Source organism: Lepisosteus platostomus, chromosome 5, assembly GCF_059453375.1.
Source record: "Lepisosteus platostomus isolate fLepPlt1 chromosome 5, fLepPlt1.hap1, whole genome shotgun sequence".
Taxonomy (NCBI): domain Eukaryota; kingdom Metazoa; phylum Chordata; class Actinopteri; order Semionotiformes; family Lepisosteidae; genus Lepisosteus; species Lepisosteus platostomus.
The window spans coordinates 35,386,635-35,405,458 of record NC_142615.1 but is presented as its reverse complement, the minus strand read 5'-3'; the positions used below and the strand labels follow the sequence as shown (position 1 = coordinate 35,405,458).

Here is an 18,824-nt window from a genome sequence, read left to right as displayed (position 1 = left end):
TGTGAGACGAGCTGATCATCGCTGTGGGAGGGTTACTCTGGTAGACAGGGCTGACCTTCGGCAATAGGATTTATAGTCTCCAAGATGATATTTGCACTTTCTGGAGAGGCGATTTTCTCCACTTCAGTAGCCCGATTTCGTCGATTGCGTGGAGAGGGCTGTAGAATGTGGCGCCGCCTTTCCTGCTCCGTCCATGACAGGCGTGCTGGTCTCTGGAGAAAGAGCACGGTCCATCAGCGCACTCCAATAAAGGCACTGGAAGCAGCTGAATCGCATTGGCGAAGCTCAGCGCTGGGCCGCTGGGCACGTCTTACCACCGTTTCCGTAGTGTAGTGGTTATCACATTCGCCTCACACGCGAAAGGTCCCCGGTTCGAAACCGGGCGGAAACAGACATCTTTTGTCGCCAGGCACAAAAGGGGATTGGGGATTCGCCTAGCGCTGTGATCGAACAGACCCACTGGACCCACCTCTTAGTGTGGCGGGATCTGCACAGTGCATGTCACAGCGCATCCTGCTTTCACTTCAAGGCGCGTCCTGATGTACCCCAGTCTCCCGCGTGACAGGTGGGGACAGGTGACAGGTCCTATACTAACGAGGAAGACATCGCTCTCTCCGACCCCCGGCATCGTGTCCCGACCCACCGTGCTGGAAGCCGACGCGTGCTGTGATTCCTTTACGGAGCAGAAATGACAACCGAGGAGCCGAGAGATCATTTCAGCATTTCGCGTCTGAACGGAAAACACAAACGACCAACTCGGAATGACTTGCCTTTGACGCTTTTCAAAGCGTTTTGTGGACGACGACTGCGCCGCCTAGCAGATACAAATGGGTTGTACAACTTTGAACTAGCAAATGGAAGACGGCTAAGCCCCCTCTCTTTTAGCCCAGGTTCGATCTGTCTCCCAGAATCACCAGGGCGCGCACACACACACACCTGTGCCGTTGAAGTGCTCTGCTTCATTTCTAAGGGCAACTCAACATTCACTCCTACCCCGAGTGCAGAAAAGACAGCATCCACAGCAACAACAGCTCAGGTCTCTGCACAGGAGCTAAGCTGCCCTCATCGCCTCTGCTCTGCGGCTCCCGCGGAGTGGAGTCCCGCCTGGAGCCGTGTTTGCAGGCGGCGGCTCCCCGCGCCCTGTCTGTGCGTCCTGTCCAAGAGCTCCTGGGAGGAAGAGAGAGCCCTCCCACTCGGGGGCTTTTCCACGGTCTGTGTGAGGAGGGGCGGGTGTGTCCAGTAGCTTATCGAGCGGAAGCCTGGGGCGGCGGAGAGCTGTGATCGTGCAGACCTTGAGGTGTCACCTCTTTGTCTGCTTTCCCGCCCCCCCTCCGCCCAAGCTCTGCTCCAAAGTAGCCCGGCAACCCCTCACACCTGCACGTGTCACAACCTAAGGTGCGGTCATGAGACACCCATGGGGTGTCATTCTGTTCTTGCTAATTGTTTCCTGCCCGTCGCAGGCAGGAGTCCATGCGAGGAAGATGCGCTGGACAGAGCTCAGAGGGCGCAGCTGGGTGGCTTTCCTTCTGAGTGACGTTCCTGCAACACTCTCCCGCTACTCTTGGTGCGCTCATGCCACAACACAGGAAGGCTGGAGCAGGTGGCTGTGGGCTTTGCGCACCGCCGAAATAGCTCAGTTGGGAGAGCGTTAGACTGAAGATCTAAAGGTCCCTGGTTGGATCCCGGGTTTCGGCATTTTGTTTCATCGCGCCCTTTGTTCCTCTCTCCAGCGCCACCTGCCTAAAGTGACGCGTCCCTTTCTCAGCCCGAAACGCAAGCGAGACACCAGCAGCGATCCCTGCAGGTTTCCGTAGTGTAGCGGCTATCACGTTCGCCTAACACGCGAAAGGTCCCCGGTTCGAGACGGGGCGGAAACAGCCTCGTTTTGCACGCTCCTGTACTTCACAGAGGTCTTGAGCGACCGCTCATTTGTTCCCAATGTATTTCCGGTGCCTTCGTGCACTCTTGTACCAAACGCACGTTCCTTCTGTACGCGGAGTCGATCATTTGCAATTGGGCTGTGCCGACAGACCAGGACGAGCTCTGTCGGCTCAAAAGCAGCGCAGGACCTGCAAGAACAACAGAAAGATTAGCATCCAGCGGGGGCCTCTTAGTGAGCCCAAGAGCTCATCAAGAATCGGCTCCAGCAACAGGGCTGGGCGCATTGTTCCATTCTCCGCCCACTCTCGGTGTAAACAAGTCCCTCTTAGTCTCTGCTTCAAATGCACTTTCCTGCGTTTGCTTTGGTGTAACTGGCTTCCCCTGCATGGGCGAATGTGAAGAAGATCCTTAGTAAGTCATTAAAGAAAACCGAGAAGAGGTCGGAGTGGCCTCTGTCGTTCATGAACGATCAGTCAGGCAGTACTCCTCTGTAAAGCGCCGTTCGTTCACATCGATTGGCTTTTTTTTGCCTTCATTCGTGCGAGTAGTAAAAGCAGACGCCCCTATTCTGCCGTGACCCGGATTCGAACCGGGGTTGTTGCGGCCACAACGCAAAGTACTGACCACTATACGATCACAGCGAGTTACCGAGACACACACGGCAGGGCGGAAAGGGCTGTGCTCTCTTCGTGTGACATAATTCGGAAAAGTCCTGACGTTGCATTTCAACTGAGCCCCAGTATACATCGACCCTTCGACACTCTGAGTGACAACTCTCTTGCGTGTTTTCTCATATTTATGTAGTTTGCTTGCATGATGCCGGGAACAGCATGGTTGTTCGCTGCCATATAGTCTAGCGGTTAGGGTTCCTGGTTTTCACCCAGGCGGTTCGACTCGGTTTTGCCTCCTGCTTTCCAAAAGATCAGCACCGTGTACGAAAGAGCCGCATTAAAACTACTCGAACGTGCAAAACGTGCGAGAAGAGGGGGCGCTTGTTTCCAACCGAAACTTCTCGCGTGTGAGACGAGCTGATCATCGCTGTGGGAGGGTTACTCTGGTAGACAGGGCTGACCTTCGGCAATAGGATTTATAGTCTCCAAGATGATATTTGCACTTTCTGGAGAGGCGATTTTCTCCACTTCAGTAGCCCGATTTCGTCGATTGCGTGGAGAGGGCTGTAGAATGTGGCGCCGCCTTTCCTGCTCCGTCCATGACAGGCGTGCTGGTCTCTGGAGAGAGAGCACGGTCCATCAGCGCACTCCAATAAAGGCACTGGAAGCAGCTGAATCGCATTGGCGAAGCTCAGCGCTGGGCCGCTGGGCATGTCTTACCACCGTTTCCGTAGGGTAGTGGTTATCACGTTTGCCTCACACGCGAAAGGTCCCCGGTTCGAAACCGGGCGGAAGCAGACATCTTTTGTCGCCAGGCACAAAAGGGGATTGGGGATTCGTCTAGCGCTGTGATCGAACAGACCCACTCACCTCTTAGTGTGGCGGGATCTGCACAGTGCATGTCGCAGCGCTTCCTGCTTTCACTTCAATGTGCTTCCTGATGTCGAGTCGTGTGCCGTGTGGAGGCTCTGAAAGCGAGAGCAATGAAAAGGTGCACGACGCTGTGAAAGAAAACAGAGAAGGTAAAGGCAGTCATTTCTCTAAGGAGGTGAAAGAAAAGCTACTCCCCGTCGGGGAATCGAACCCCGGTCTCCCGCGTGACAGGCGGGGATACTTGCCACTATACTAACGAGGAAGACATCGCTCTCTCCAACCCCCGGCATCGTGTCCCGACCCAGCATGCTGGAAGCCGACGCGTGCTGTGATCCCTTTACGGAGCAGAAATGACAACCGAGGAGCCGAGAGATCATTTCAGCATGTCGCGTCTGAACGGAAAACACAAACGACCAACTCGGAATGACTTGCCTTTGACGCTTTTCAAAGCGTTCTTTGTGCACGACGACTGCGCCGCTAAGCAGATACAAATGGGTTGTACAACTTTGAACTAGCAAATGGAAGAGGGCTGAAGTAAGAGACAAGATGTAAGAAGGGTTAAGTTAAGTCAGTTCTGCCTGAAAATTAGACTTCTAAGCAACAGGGGTTTATGGCAGGAAAGGGGGTTAACTGATAAGGATTCCAGATGCGAGGGGGCATAATCTTAAACTGACCATTTGGCCAGGGTCTCTTAACTGGCCAAATACCATGACCCCCCCCCCCCATAACACCGAATAACGTCTGAAGCAGCAAGGAAGGACTATATAACCTACAAGTTTGTACCGGCACATCGAACAATACTTCGGTTTTGTTGTTTCTTGCTTGAAACAAGACTTCGGCTTTATTGTTCCTTGCATGCAATACACTCATCTGTTTTACTTCATCTCAGGATCCAGAACCTTATTCCTTCTGTTACAACAAATTTGGCGTAGTCGGCGGATGCTCCAGAAGGCGCAGAACTTCCCATCCGCAGGAGAGACGGTCAGCGCTCACATTACTAAGAGGTAAGGACTCCTCTTTTTAAAAAAAAAAAGTCCCGACTCTCTCTGATCGATTGGGAAATCTCTGCTCCCTGCGAGAATCGCCTGAGATGACGGAGTAAACGTGAGTTCCTGAATTCCTCTGGCCCGGGGAAGACACCGGTGTATGTAATGGGTGGTTTGCTGTAAGCCCAGAATTTGGTCTGGCAGGCGGTCCGCGGTATTGTGTACAGGCGTTCGAAGCTGGTGTAGGCGTCCCACACTGACAGATTGAAGAAACTGAGTCTCTTTAGTCTGAAGGGAGTGTCTCACACTGACAGGCCGGAGGAACTGAGTCTCTTTAGTCTGAAGGGAGTGTCTCACACTGACAGGCCGGAGGAACTGAGTCTCTTTAGTCTGAAGGGAGTGTCTCACACTGACAGATTGAAGAAACTGAGTCTCTTTAGTCTGAAGGGAGTGAACCCAGGTGCCCTGTGCTGAGCCAGGATCAGGGTGGAGTGGCGATTGCCATGATCCGGCAAGCACAAAGCTTCATCAGCTGCCCTTTGCCACAGGAGGTAAGAGGATGTCCAGTGATGACGTACTTCCCTGTCCGTCGTGGCAGTGAACAGGTCCTGGTTACAGGATCTCTAAAAAAGGGAATAAAGACTGAAATCAGATCCGACCCACCATGCTGCCACGGCGACGGTGCACTGCCCAGTGAAAGTGGCAGCCTGTCCCTGGACTGTGGGTGGAAACTGGAGCACCTGGAGGAAACCCCCACAGACCAGGGAGAGAACATGCAAACTCCACACAGACAGCACCCACACCCCAGGTCCGGCACTGTGAAGCATGCCCGACGATGCGGAAGGGCTTTTACAAATGAGTGTGTAACTCACACTGGTGCCCAGGATGGCCTGCTACCGGAACGCAACCTAATTTTATGAAAAGCAGCTCTAGGCATAGACAAGAGGAACAGATAAAACAAATCTTGGACTTATGACTTATTCAAAGCAGACTGAGTGCTGCTATACTGTATGTAGGAGCCAGAGATGAAGAATGAGCTATTTAAGGAAATCAGGAGTGTGAGAGAGGGACTGTGTGCTTTTCCTCCCAAATAGAAGGCTTGTGGTTCTTTATGCTTTTCTGCACAGGCTGCCAACGTTTGGGTTCTTGGTTTGAATGCTTGAGTTGTCAGGCTGGCGTTTTTTGTTCCTGTTGGAGCCCATAATTGTGAACAAGGCGCTTGAGGACGTCTCTGTGCGGGTGTGCGTTTGTAATGACGTGTGTGTGCCTCTCTGTTTCAGTATAAAAAATGCATTTAAGACATTCAGCCTTTTCATGTTCCTAATATTCTTTCTTTCTCGACAATAATAACTAAGGTTGCTGCTGGAAGAGGTGTTAATGGGGCCAGCAGGGGCTTCTCACCCTGCGGTCTGTGTGGGTCCTAATGCCCCAGTCTAGTGATGGGGACACTGGACTGTAAACTGGCGCCGTCCTTCGGATGAGACGTAAAACCGAGGTCCTGACTCTCTGTGGTTATTAAAAATCCCAGGGTGTTTCTCGAAAAGAGTATGGGTTTTACCCCAGTGTCCTGGCCAAATTTCCCATTGACCCTTACCAATCATGGCCTCCTAAAACCCCCCATTTATGAATTGGCTTCATTACTCTGCTCTCCTCCCCACTGATAGCTGGTGTGTGGGGAGCATTCTGGCGCACTATGGCTGCCGTCGCATCATCCAGGTGGATGCTGCACATTGGTGGTGGTGGAGGGGAGTCCCCATGTCCTGCAAAGCGCTTTGAGTGGAGTGTCCAGAAAAGCACTATATAAGTGTAAGCAATTATTATTCATTATAAAGTAATAAGTCAATTTTTTCTCACCCCTCCATTGCAAGGCATACACAACACAAACACCAGGAACAATTATCTCAGAAGCCAGTTAACCTCCCAGAAGAAATAAAAGGTGTTAAAAGTAAGTATCTCCTTCAGGTGAGGACAGACTGGATCAAACAAAAACAACATTTGAAGTGAATTGCAAATGTATTGAGTTGTGATGCAACTGTAACTTGAACCTAACATGACTGGGGCGTGCATTTTTGAAATTGCATTTTCACAGCTGAAATACAAAATGAAGCTGATCGCAGTCCAAACTCAAGGTATTGTTGTAAAACTAAATATTCAACATGTTTCTACCTGTCCCTTTTCAGCTCACTCAGAAGTCCATAGCCTGCAGCCTGGTGCCTCTCTGTCTCTCTCCCTCCACACTGCTGGTCCAGTGGAGGTGCTGTTTGATCCTGCAGGATCTGTCCAGTCTCGTATAGTCTTACTGAGCAGCGCAGGGCTCCCTGGCCCCAGGTACGAACAGTGAGTGTCAGTTCAGAACAGCTCTCTGACACTCCGCTCCCTCACTCCAGCTGATCAGGGCAACTACACAGTGAGGGACCTTAAGGGAAGCAGTATCAGCACTGTGATCGTCACTGTGGGTGGTAAGCAGGTCTACAGTAGGGTCACTAGAGGGCTCTATATTCTTGACAGAGTGTGTTCTTATATCATCCTCTGTCCTGATTGTCTTTCAGCTCACAGAAACACTGTCACCCTGCAGCCTGAAGCCTCTCTGTCTGTCCCTCCGTTCACTGGAGAGCCAGTGGAGGTGCTGTTTGATCCTGCAGGAGGTGGAAACTGGACCTCAGTGTGTTCTGTCCAGAACAGCACAGCCAGCTGTGTCCCCCAGTACAGTTTTTTTCTATTTTTGATGATTAGCCATATGTTGATTACAATATTGTACATAATGTATAATTTGAACTCGATATTTTTCAGGAGTGAATGATTGTAAATTTTCAGAATAAATTTCGAAACCAAATTATTGTCCCTCAATCTCTGTCTCTCTCACCCTGCTGTCTGTCTGTCCCTGCCTCTCTGTCTCTCTCTTTCAGCCCTGTCTGTCAGTCTGTCTGTCCCTCGATCTCTGTCTCTCTCTCTCTCCTTCCTCTCTCTCTCTCGGTTTGTTTGTCCCTCAATCTCAATCTTTCTCTTTGCCCGCTGTCTTTCTGTGCCTTCATCTTTGTCTCTCTCTCTCCTTCCTTTCTGTCTGTCACTCTGTCTGTCCTGCGTTGTCCCAGCTGGGCCTGTCTCCCCGGCTCTCTGCCTTCAGCTCTGTTCGCCGATGTCCCACCAGCCCGTCTCTCTCTCAGCCTGTCTCTTGACTTGCAGGAGGAAGAGGAGGTGGAGACAGCTCCTCCGGCAGGAGAGAGGAAGGAGGTCAGTGCTGGTCCCACCCTGCCTCCTGTCCTGTCTGTGGTGGAGTTTCGCCGTCTTGTCTGTCCCTGGGTCTCAGTGTCTCTCTCTCTTTCAGCCCTGTCTGTCAGTGTCTCTCTCCTCCTCTCTGTCCTCAGTGTGTCTCTCTCCTCCTCCTCTCTGTCCTGTCATGTCCAGTCAGTGTGTCTCTCTCCTCCTCCTCTCTGTCCTGTGGTGTCCAGTCAGTATGTCTCTCTCCTCCTCCTCTCTGTCCTGTGGTGTCCAGGCAGTGTGTCTCTCTCCTCCTCCTCCCTGTCCTGTGGTGTCCAGGCAGTGTGTCTCTCTACTCCTCCTCCTCTCTGTCCTGTGGTGTCCAGTGGGTCAGTATTAGTGGGCTACACCCAGGCTCACTCACCGCGAGTGTGATCTCAGCAGAGTCTCTGTGCTCTTGGGACACTTGACTCACCTGTCTCTCTTTTCCTCTCCCTGTGCTGTCCCTCTCCTGCCCCCTCTCTCTCTCCTCGGACTCCAGCTGGAGGACGTCCAATCACCACCTCCTGTGAGACAGAAGAAAAAGAAGGTGGGTAATGCTCTGATCCTCTCTTTACTCTTGTCCAGTGTCCAGTCAGTGTGTCTGTATGAACCCCTCTCTCTCTCAGTGCAGTGTTCATGTACTGGAGTGTCCAGTCAGTGTATCTGTATGAACCCCTCTCTCTCAGTGCAGTGTTCATGTACTGGAGTGTCCAGTCAGTGTGTCTGTATGAACCCCTCTCTCTCAGTGCAGTGTTCATGTACTGGAGTGTCCAGTCAGTGTGTCTGTGTGAACCCCTCTCTCTCTCTCTCAGTGCAGTGTTCATGTACTGGAGTGTCCAGTCAGTGTGTCTGTATGAACCCCTCTCTCTCTAAGTGCAGTGTTCATGTACTGGAGTGTCCAGTTGTGTGTCTGTATGAACCCCTCTCTCTCTCTCAGTGCAGTGTTCATGTCCTGGAGTGTCCAGTCCGACTCTTAACGTGACTCTCCTGTCTCTGCTTCAGAAGCGCTGGTGCGTCTTTTTAAACTCCCTGAGCTGCGTGTCGGTGGAGACAGGTGATCAGGACGAGCCGATGGAGGCGGTGGAGACCGTGGGTCAGGAGAGGAAGAGCGAGGGAGAGGAGGAGCAGGCTGCCGGGAAGGACAAGAAGAAGAAGAGGAGGTGCAGGTGAGCAGACAGGTGGGCGCCGCCCGGTCGTGTCTGTGATTCAAGGAAGAGTCTCCTCTTGCTGTTTGATGTCATGGTGACGTCCGTGTCTATGTCCCTCACACCTGCAATAACAATATTCTTTCCAGGTTCCTTTCCTGGTTCTGTGCCTGCTAAGATCTGGACTGGACTTGACTGGACTGGACTGGACCGGAGCTGAGGGACACCAGACGACTGGACTGGAGCCTAGGGACAATAGGCTGGACTGGACCGGAGCTGAGGGACACCAGACGACTGGACTGGAGCCTAGGGACAATAGGCTGGACTGGACCGGAGCTGAGAGACACCAGACTGGACTGGACTGGAGCTGAGGGACCCCAGACTGTGCTGGACCGAAGCTGAGGGACCCCAGTCTGGACTGAAGCTGAGGGACCCCAGTCTGTGCTGGACCGAAGCTGAGGGACCCCTGACTGTGCTGGACCGAAGCTGAGGGACCCCAGACTGGACTGGACTGAAGCTGAGGGACCCCAGTCTGTGCTGGAGCGAACCTGAGGGACACCAGACTGTGCTGGACTGAAGCTGAGGGACCCCAGACTGTGCTGGACTGAAGCTGAGGGACCCCAGACTGGACTGGACTGGAGCTGAGGGGCCCCAGACTGGACTGGACTGGAGCTGAGGGACACCAGACTGGATTGGACTGGAGCTGAGGGCACCCAGACTGGACTGGACTGGACTTTTGTAAAGCATCAATAATTTTTTTTTAACAAAAATCTGTTTAGCTTTTGGTTTTTTCCCTCCCCCCCCCCCAAGGTTGCTGCTGGGAGAGGTGTTAGTAGGGCCAGCAGGGGGCGCTCTCACCCTGCGGTCTGTGTGGGCCCTGATGCCCCAGATTAGTGAAGGGGGACACTGGACTGTAAACAGGCGCTGTCCTTCGGATGAGACGTCAAACTGAGGTCCTGACTCTCTGTGCTCATTAACAATCCCGGGGTGTCTCTGGAGAAGAGTAGGGGTGTTACCCCAGTGTCCTGGCCTGATTCCCCCCCTGGTCTTGACCCATCATGGCCTCCTAATCACCCCCCCTCTCTGAACTGGCTCCATCCCTCTGCTCTCCTCCCCACTGAGAGCTGCTGTGTGCTGAGCGGACTGGAGCATCATCCAGGTGGGGGCTGCACACTGGGGGGGCTGGAGGGGATCACCCTGACCTGGGAAGAGCTCTGAGGGGAGGGTCCAGACTTATTAATTATTATTATTATTCGTGCTGCACTGGGCTCCTGTCCTGGCAGTGAGAGGGGGACTCTGTGATCAGGACAGATACTTATGACTGTATAATAATACACGATAGAAATGGAAAACAGGGTAGCGCTGTAGTCTCTTCGAAACTTTTTTAACTGCCAGAAGAAGTTTTCACAACCCGGACTCGTGAAGGTTCAGGTCTTCTCCCATCGTCCGGAGCAAGGTGAGAGGCCACCCCCTCGGGGCGCAGTATCCCCGATGCACCCCCCACCACCACCCAAAACGACACACACTTCTGTGACGATTGGGAGACCCCGGTTCGACCAGCCCCTGCGGTGGAGGAAACGACCCGCTGGAGAGAACACGCAGACTCCACACAGAAGGGTCACCTCGGCATTTATTCCAACAGCAAAACAACACCAGAGAGAAACGGTCTCCGAAAGAGAAGCGTACACCGGGAAAAACACGACGGGGTCATTACAAATGGGAATAGGAGTTCTTTTTTTCTTTTTTTTCCGGACGTCAGTTGTATCGTGTCCTGGTGATTTCTCCCGTTTCGAACGGAGTTTAATGTCGCGTTTCTACTTTATTAGAGAGAGGCACTGAACTTTGGGGAACGTGACATCCACCCAGTATTACTAGTAGGTTGATAAATATAAATGTTATTTTTCCCCCCGTATTATACCTCGCGAAATATAATGATGGCCAACTCCTTAAGTCGAAATTTAAACCCTTTTCACGCTACAAGACAGTCCGTCAACATCGCCGCGGCCCGAAGCGCAACACACCGCCTTCTTTTAACAGATCACCTCGGGAATCGGGAACAACGGAGCTCTGTACGGAGGGGTACAGCGTGGGGGGGCTCCGGGCTCGGGTATGGACCTGGGGGGGGGGCTGTCTGTGTGGAGTCTGCATGTTCTCCCTGTGTTCTCCTGGTCCAAAGACAGGCTTTTGGGCTAATTGGCTTCTGGGAAAACTGGCCCTGGCGTGTGTGTGTCCTGTGATGGACTGGTGTCCTGTCCAGGGTGTGTGAGTGTGTGTGTGTGTGTGTGTCCTGTGATGGACTGGTGTCCTGTCCAGGGTGTGAGTGTGTGTGTGTCCTGTGATGGACTGGTGTCCTGTCCAGGGTGTGTGAGTGTGTGTGTGTGTGTCCTGTGATGGACTGGTGTCCTGTCCAGGGTGTGTGAGTGTGTGTGTGTGTGTCCTGTGATGGACTGGTGTCCTGTCTAGGGTGTGTGAGTCTGTGTGTCTGTCCTGTGATGGACTGGTGTCCTGTCCGGGGTGTGTGAGTGTGTGTGTGTGTGTCCTGTGATGGACTGTCCAGGCCAAAGGAATAGTTTCAGGAACCCTCAAGAAATTCCATCCGCCTCCAAAACACATTGCATTAAGAAGACTCATTTTAAAACGTTACCTGCATGCCCCAGAACACTTAAAGTCGCCAATCAGCAATAAAATGTTGATTCCTGATGCTCACATTTTGACATACAATTAATTATGTGTGTTAAAAAGTCCGGAATATAGTTTTGTACGCAACCTGTTAATATCGAAATATCTAAAAAGGGCATTTTGAATTATTTCAGTGAGCACCGTTGCCGAGGGGGAAGAAAGAGATATTTCAGTCGATTCAGAAGCCGGGGGCGGGGGATAATCGCCACGCGCGTACCTGCGTCCACCGTCAGGCGGTCGATCGTCCGGTGCAAGACGTCGCGCTCTCCCTCCAGCGCGCGGACCTTCTCCTCCAGCGTGCGCACCTTCTCCAGCAGCAGATCGTGGCCCGACCCGGGCGCCTGGCCGAACAGCGCCGCCACCGCGATGACCGGGGCCGCCGCCGTCACTTCCGGCCTGCAGCCTGGGGGGGGAGGAGGGGGGCGTTAACGTTTTATTCAGAATTCAGAACAAGCCATCACCACGAACAAGTGACCTGGGCGTCTCCCCCCCACACACACCTCCCCTCCATCTTCTGTTTTTCCCGGACGCTATCTCCCACTTAATTAATTAATTGCTGACACTTATAGAGCGCTTTTCTGGACACTCCACTCAGAGCTCTTCCCAGGTCAGGGGGATCCCCTCCAGCCCCCCCAGTGTGCAGCCCCCACCTGGATGATGCTCCAGTCCGCTCAGCTCACAGCAGCTCTCAGTGGGGAGGAGAGCAGAGGGATGGAGCCAGTTCAGAGAGGGGGGGTGATTAGGAAGCCATGATTGGTAAGGGCCAATGGGAAATTTGGTCAGGACACCGGGGTTACACCCCTACTCTTTTCGAGAATTGTTAATGAGTCACAAAGAGTCAGGACCTCGGTTTTACGTCTCATCTGAAGGACGGCGCCTGTTTACAGTCCAGTGTCCCCCGTCACTATACTGGGGAATCAGGACCCACACAGACTGCAGGGTGAGAGCGCCCCCTGCTGGCCCCACTAACACCTCTCCCAGCAGCAGCCTTAGTTTTTCCCAGGAGTCTCCCTTCCAGGTACTCGCCAGGCTCCCACCTGCTGGGCTCCAGTGGGGAGGGGGCTGCCAGCTGGGAGCTGCAGGGGGATAGGGCTGCTGGACCAGGCGTCTGAAAAAAACTCCCCCTGCACACGCGCAAATATTTCCCTACCCCACAAAATAAATGCCCCGCACCGGATTAGACATGCAAGCGAATCCACGCTGCACGCGACTCATTGGGGTGAATCAGTAGTCACCCCCATTCCTATGAACTAACCCCCCTTCATACACGAACCTCTAAGTACCCCCGTGTGTGAATATTCGAGCAGTCGGCTTTTGGGGGGTATAGTAATCGACACCCAGTCGAGGTATTGAGTGGAGTGTCCAGAAAAGAGATATATAAGTGCAAGCAATTATTATTGTTATTATTATTATTATTATTAAAATCGGGGAACTGGCGGCCGCTAGTGGCCGGATCTGTCACTGCAGCCGCCGGGAGAGAGCGGGGCCGGCCTACCGCGCATGCGCCAGGTACAGTACGGGGCCGCCCGTGTCTGCTTCAGGAGAAATCCGACTGTCGCACAAACGCACCTGTTTGCTCCCTGCCGGGCGTTTCTCCCGGCGCCTGGGAGAAGAACTCATTGTCCCCGGCTGCCCGCGACGCCTCTTCTCTCTTGATATCCGGGCTCCACATGTCGCGCGGCGTGGGAACGTCCACGGGACACGGCGGTGGGGGGTGCCTGCCAGGAGGACACGAGGTGGGATGTTCAGTGCTTATTTTTTGTTTTCCTAACTTTTATGGAGCGTCACATAGTACAGACACCGGAGAAGGTTTAAGCCCACAAATATTAGACATATAAGTGAATTAAAAACTAAACTATACACAGCCAGAGGTCATATAACAACAACAGCAATAATAATAATAATAGTAGTGGTGATTCCTTACACCTATATAGCGCCTTGCTGGACCCTCCCCTCAGAGGGGTCAGCGTGTGTGTGTCTGCAGAGTCTCCAGGGGTCTTTAAAGCAGGGCTGTCCAGTCCTGGTCCTGGAGGGGTCAGTGTGTGTGTGTGTGTGTCTGCAGAGTCTCCAGGGGTCTTTAAAGCAGGGCTGTCCAGTCCTGGTCCTGGAGGGGTCAGTGTGTGTGTGTGTGTCTGCAGAGTCTCCAGGGGTCTTTAAAGCAGGTCTGTCCAGTCCTGGTCCTGGAGGGGTCAGTGTGTGTGTGTCTGCAGAGTCTCCAGGGGTCTTTAAAGCAGGGCTGTCCAGTCCTGGTCCTGGAGGGGTCAGTGTGTGTGTGTCTGCAGAGTCTCCAGGGGTCTTTAAAGCAGGGCTGTCCAGTCCTGGTCCGTGGAAAATTCTGACAAGGGCCTCATTGTGTGCAGAAGGAAAGTGAAAACTGGCCTGATCCCAAATGACGTCAGATGAGCCCAACTGCAGTGTAGGTGATCACACTTCAATGTGCAGTACACGCCTGTACCATATCCAGTTTGTTAGTAAAGATAGTATATATCACAGCAGTACATACTTACTGTCATTCCTATATATTATATGAATACAGACTCATTTATATATTAATAACAGTGCAGTACAAGCCTGTACTGTATCCAGTATGTTAGTAAAGATACAGATTGGGACATTAGTATATGTCACAACAGTATATGCTTGCTGTATATTCCTGTATATGAGTATAGACACTTTTATATATGTTAGTAACAGTAAAGTACTGCATACATTCTTTTAGTAAAGGCGTAGAGTTACACATTAGTGTTTACATGTATTCCTGTATACATGCCCCAGAAGTGCCCTAAAATCACCCAGGAAGGTGCCCTAAAATCACCCAGGAATGTGTCCTAAAATCACCCAGGAATGTGCCCCAAAATCACCCAGGAATGTGCCCCAAAAGTGCTCCGAAATGTGCCCTAAAATCACCCAGGAAGGTGCCCCAAAAGTGCTCAGAAATGTGCCCCAAAATCACCCAGGAAGGTGCCCCAAAATGACCCAGGAAGATGCCCCAAAAGTGCCCAGAAATGTGCCCTAAAATCACCCAGGAAGGTGCCCCGAAAGTGCCCAGAGCTGTGGGCCTCCGTGCGGAAACAGTCCCCCAGACGAAGGCTCCTGAACGAGCTCGCCCCCCGGCTCACCCGGAGAGACACGGCAGTCTCACACCCGACGGCAGTCTCAGCGGGTGGGTCGCGATGCCCCCCCTGCCGAGCCCCGCGCGCCCCCTGACCGGCCCGAGTCTCTGAATCTCGACGTCTCCCGGAAGATTCTTCTTTCCTTTCCTCTCCTCCTCCTCGGCTGTGAAGAGCCCTTCTCAGGGGCGTCAGTCCAGCGGCGCTGAGGGTGCTAGGGGCCGCGGGGTCCCCCAGCGTGCCCCGACTCCGGTCCCCTCGTCTGCTCCCGTCCTCGCCCCCTTGCCCGTGCCCCACAGCCAGCTCTGGCCCTGCCCCCTGCCAGCGCGAATCTCAGCCTGCGCTCTCTGGGGAGAACAGACTCTGCGTGGCATGAGGCCAGTGTCTGCACACACACGCACACCTGCGCACACCAATGTTTACCTGGAGCTGTTGGAGCCAGCTGTGTCCTGAGAGAAGACAGGGTATCGGCTTCAACCACAGGGCTGGGCAGCTTGTCCCCACCCCAGCCCCCCTCTGTGTACAGAAGAGCCTCCTGTCCTGACTGGAGGAGCTCACCCAGCTGTGTCCTGAGAGAAGCCAGGGTCTCGGCTTCAACCACAGGGGCTGGGCAGCTTGTTCCCCTCCCCCGCCACCCTCTGTGCACAGAAGCGCCTCCCGTTCTCGGTTTTAAGCGCACGTTCCGTTGAGATGCAGCGAGAGTCTCACACAGCGGCCGCCCCCGCCCCCCACCCCATGGCAGCTTTCACCTGCTCCTCACTGCCGTTAAAGGCACAGGGCTGCCGGGGAACAAGTACACAGAGGCTGGTGGGAGTGGGGAACAAAGCCGATACCCTGGCTTCTCTCCAGACACAGCTGGGTGAGCTCCTCCAGTCAGGACAGGAGGCTCTTCTGTACACAGAGGGGGGTGGGGGTGGGGAACAAGCTGCCCAGCCCTGTGGTTGAAGCCGATACCCCGGCTCGTCTCCAGACACAGCTGGGTGAGCTCCTCCAGTCAGGACAGGAGGCTCTACTGCACGCAGAGGGTGGTGGGAGAGGGGAACAAGCCACACGGCAGTGTAGTCTCTCGGCTCCACGGGCCTCTCTTTGCACCGGTGTGTCCCAGCGGCCTATAGCAGCGGAACCGCTAGACTTGGCTGTCGCCAACACTGGCCACATTCACGGCAGAGGAAGGGCTCCCAGACGAGACCTCCCCACTGTACCGAGCCCTGCCAACACCGCCACCAGTGGCCAGGGGCAGAAACCGCACGCCAGCGCGATCACATCCGAGCAGAGACTTGCATCTTTGTTTGCCTCCTGCTTTTTAGCACTGGCTTAAAGCCATCTGGGTGTCCCAGCTCGATCATCGCAGCCCCAACACTGACCTCCCCCCTCTTTATATCCTGCGCCTACTGGGACGCAGGCCGTGTCTGGCTTCTAATCTCTGGAATAAAACTGCAAACTGGGCAGTGGAAATTCAAACCGGTTTGACTTTATTTTGAAGGAGCGGGTTAAATTCAGCGTGTTTCCCCACCCCCCAAACACCAAGAGTTAACTAACTGGACACCGTGGTGTTGTTTGTGACGGAATACAGAGACTTAAAATCAATGAACAGTGAGGCAGCCTTTTCCAAACGAATCAGACAGGTACACAGCCTAGTACAGACCCACAACATGCGTGTCACCATGGTGACAGATCCATAACACTTGTATACATCTTTTCTGATAGACCAGCGACACCCTTAACGAAGGAGAAAATCGGAAAGCCGATTTGAACGTGTGAATTTTGCGCACAAACACACACACACACAAAAAAAAAAATATTTCACCAAATGATTTTTACATACATTTTAATTTCATTTTTGGAGTTGTCAGTTAGGTCTGAATTTTCTTCCACAATCATTAAATGTAATATATGTGTGTGTATATATATATGTCATATTTATATATAGTATAACCACCCCCTAACCCAAAACCAGTACAGCGGCCCAGTTCATTCGGTGAGCCGTAGGATTTGTCTGAAGTGACAGTCGGTCCCAGAAGTCTGTCCTCTGGTCTCCAGTTTTCACTGCACACTTGTTCTTTGAGGGCCTTGACTGGATCATGTCAGTAACTTCACCTCCTGTGCCGCTGTGGAGAAGGCTGGGGAACAGTCCTTCGTGCCAGATCAAGTCAGAGGCTTTCTCGATATCAATAAAGCAGGCAAAATCTGCTCTCTCCTCCTGTCCTCCTCCCTCTGTCTCAGCTCCTCCCCCTGTCTCAGCTCCCCCCTCTCCCTCTGTCTAAGCTCCTCCCCCTGTCTCAGCTCCTCCCTCTCCCTCTGTCTCAGCTCCCCCCCCTGTCTCTCCTCCTCCCTCTCCCTCTGTCCCAGCTCCTCCCCATGTCTCAGCTCCTCCCTTTCCCTCTGTCTCAGCTCTTCCCCGTCTCTCCTCCTCCCCCTCCCCCTGTCTCAGCTCCTCCCCCTGTCTCAGCTCCTCCCTCTCCCTCTGTCTCAGCTCCTCCCCGTCTCTCCTCCTCCCCCTCCCCCTGTCTCAGCTCCTCCCCCTGTCTCAGCTCCTCCCCCTGTCTCTCCTCCTCCCTCTCCCTCTGTCTCAGCTCCTCCCCCTGTCTCAGCTCCTCCCTCTCCCTCTGTCTCAGCTCCTCCCCCTGCCTCTCCTCCTCCCCCTCCCTCTGTCTCAGCTCCTCCCTCTGTCTCACATGACTAGATTTCACACCTATTAAAGGGAGCGAGCGCCTACACCGAACGGAATGTCGTTCTCGGACGTGTGGCCCGATTCGCCCATAACCCGGAATTCGGATGTTGACGGGGGAGCTGCACACCTATCATACCCTTGTCATACCTGTCCAGCAGGGCTGGGGGGGGGGCACGTTCCTCTTTCGGCAAGAGCGAAAGCAACAGCAGGAGGCCTTCCCTGGAGCCGCTGGGGGACGGCCTCCTCCCACCTGGACCTGTTTTATCAGCGCCGGTCCGAGGGAGAGGGAGGCGGGCAGGAGAGGAGGACCATGGCCACGGGCGACAGTCCTTCCCTCCCCGGATCCGGTCCACTTCCCCCCCCCCCCGGCATCCTGTCCCGCCGGAGGAGAGACGGCTCTGCCCGGCCTGCAGCCCCGCGGGACTGAAGCACAGGGCCGGGCACCTTGTTCCACACCCCCACCCCCCTCTGTGTACAGAAGAGCCTCCTGTCCTGACTGGAGGAGCTCACCCAGCTGTGTCTGGAGAGAAGCCAGGGTATCGGCTTCAACCACACGGATTGGGCGGCTTGTTCCCCACCCCCACCCCCCTCTGTGTAAAGTATTGTTTGCAATGCAGTTTCCTTTGCGGACTCCCGGCGCTTGAATTTCCACACACTCCTTTAAAGGGACTCCCCAGTTCACTTCTCCCAGTGCTCCCAGCTCACCTGCCTGGAGTGAGAGGGATCGGGCCCAGAAAGCTCTCTCATTCTAAAATGGTACGACACTTAGGCACAGAAACAGCAGGAAATCAAAGGTGACATTCTGCTCGTCTGGCTCGTGTTCGGTTCGGCAGCCATCTCACCCTGCAGCTCACAGCTGGCAGCCCCCCCACTGGAGCTGAAATGTCACGCGGGAGACCGGGGTAAATCAGGACGCGCATTGAAGTGAAAGCAGGATGCGCTGTGACATGCACTGTGCAGATCCCGCCACACTAAGAGGTGAGTGGGTCTGTTCGATCAGAGCGCTAGGCGAATCCCCAATCCCCTTTTGTGCGTGGCGACAAAAGAAGTCTGTTTCCGCCCGCTTTCGAACCGGGGACCTTTCGCGTGTGAGGCGCCAATGTGATTCAGCTGCTTCCAGTGCCTTTATTGGAGTGCGCTGATGGACCGTGCTCTCTCTCCAGAGACCAGCACGCCTGTCATGGACGGAGCAGGAAAGGCGGCGACAAATTCTACAGCCCTCTCCACGCAATCGACGAAATCGGGCTACTGAAGTGGAGAAAATCACCTCTCCAGAAAGTGCAAATATCATCTTGGAGACTATAAATCCTATTGCCGAAGGTCAGCCCTGTCTACCAGAGTAACCCTCCCACAGCGATGATCAGCTCGTCTCACACGCGAGAAGTTTCGGTTGGAAACAAGCGCCCCCTCTTCTCGCACGTTTTGCACGTTCGAGTAGTTTTAATGCGGCTCTTTCGTACACGGTGCTGATCTTTTGGAAAGCAGGAGGCAAAACCGAGTCGAACCGCCTGGGTGAAAACCAGGAACCCTAACCGCTAGACTATACAGATGCAGCCATTCAAAATGGGTGAGGTATTTCACGGCATACCGCGACACGCCCACCGGGGTATCACGCGGTATCACGTGTG

General features: G+C 53.8%; 1 protein-coding gene, 1 long non-coding RNA gene and 3 other non-coding genes across 5 annotated transcripts; 2 read left to right on the top strand and 3 right to left on the bottom strand.

Annotated features, from left to right (window-relative positions):
- The first annotated feature begins 318 nt into the window (after window positions 1-318).
- trnav-cac (transfer RNA valine (anticodon CAC)) lies at window positions 319-391 on the top strand. The gene has a single exon. It is a non-coding gene; the product is annotated as a tRNA-Val (tRNA).
- Window positions 392-2,450: 2,059 nt separating this feature from the next.
- On the bottom strand, window positions 2,451-2,522 carry trnah-gug (transfer RNA histidin (anticodon GUG)). Its single transcript has one exon. It is a non-coding gene; the product is annotated as a tRNA-His (tRNA).
- Window positions 2,523-3,555: 1,033 nt separating this feature from the next.
- On the bottom strand, window positions 3,556-3,627 carry trnad-guc (transfer RNA aspartic acid (anticodon GUC)). Its single transcript has one exon. It is a non-coding gene; the product is annotated as a tRNA-Asp (tRNA).
- Window positions 3,628-4,071: 444 nt separating this feature from the next.
- LOC148665865 (uncharacterized) lies at window positions 4,072-7,184 on the top strand. Its single transcript, XR_015936607.1, has 2 exons — window positions 4,072-4,369; window positions 6,532-7,184. It is a non-coding gene; the product is annotated as an uncharacterized LOC148665865 (long non-coding RNA).
- Window positions 7,185-11,540: 4,356 nt separating this feature from the next.
- LOC148665864 (uncharacterized) lies at window positions 11,541-17,775 on the bottom strand. The gene is made up of 4 exons (XM_088632900.1): window positions 17,641-17,775; window positions 14,949-15,018; window positions 12,985-13,133; window positions 11,541-11,818 (listed from the first exon to the last, which is right to left on the bottom strand). The coding sequence occupies exons 3-4, from the start codon at window positions 13,085-13,087 to the stop codon at window positions 11,541-11,543; spliced, it is 381 nt and encodes a 126-aa protein (XP_088489026.1). The 5' UTR covers window positions 13,088-13,133; window positions 14,949-15,018; window positions 17,641-17,775.
- Between the last annotated feature and the right edge of the window lie 1,049 nt (window positions 17,776-18,824).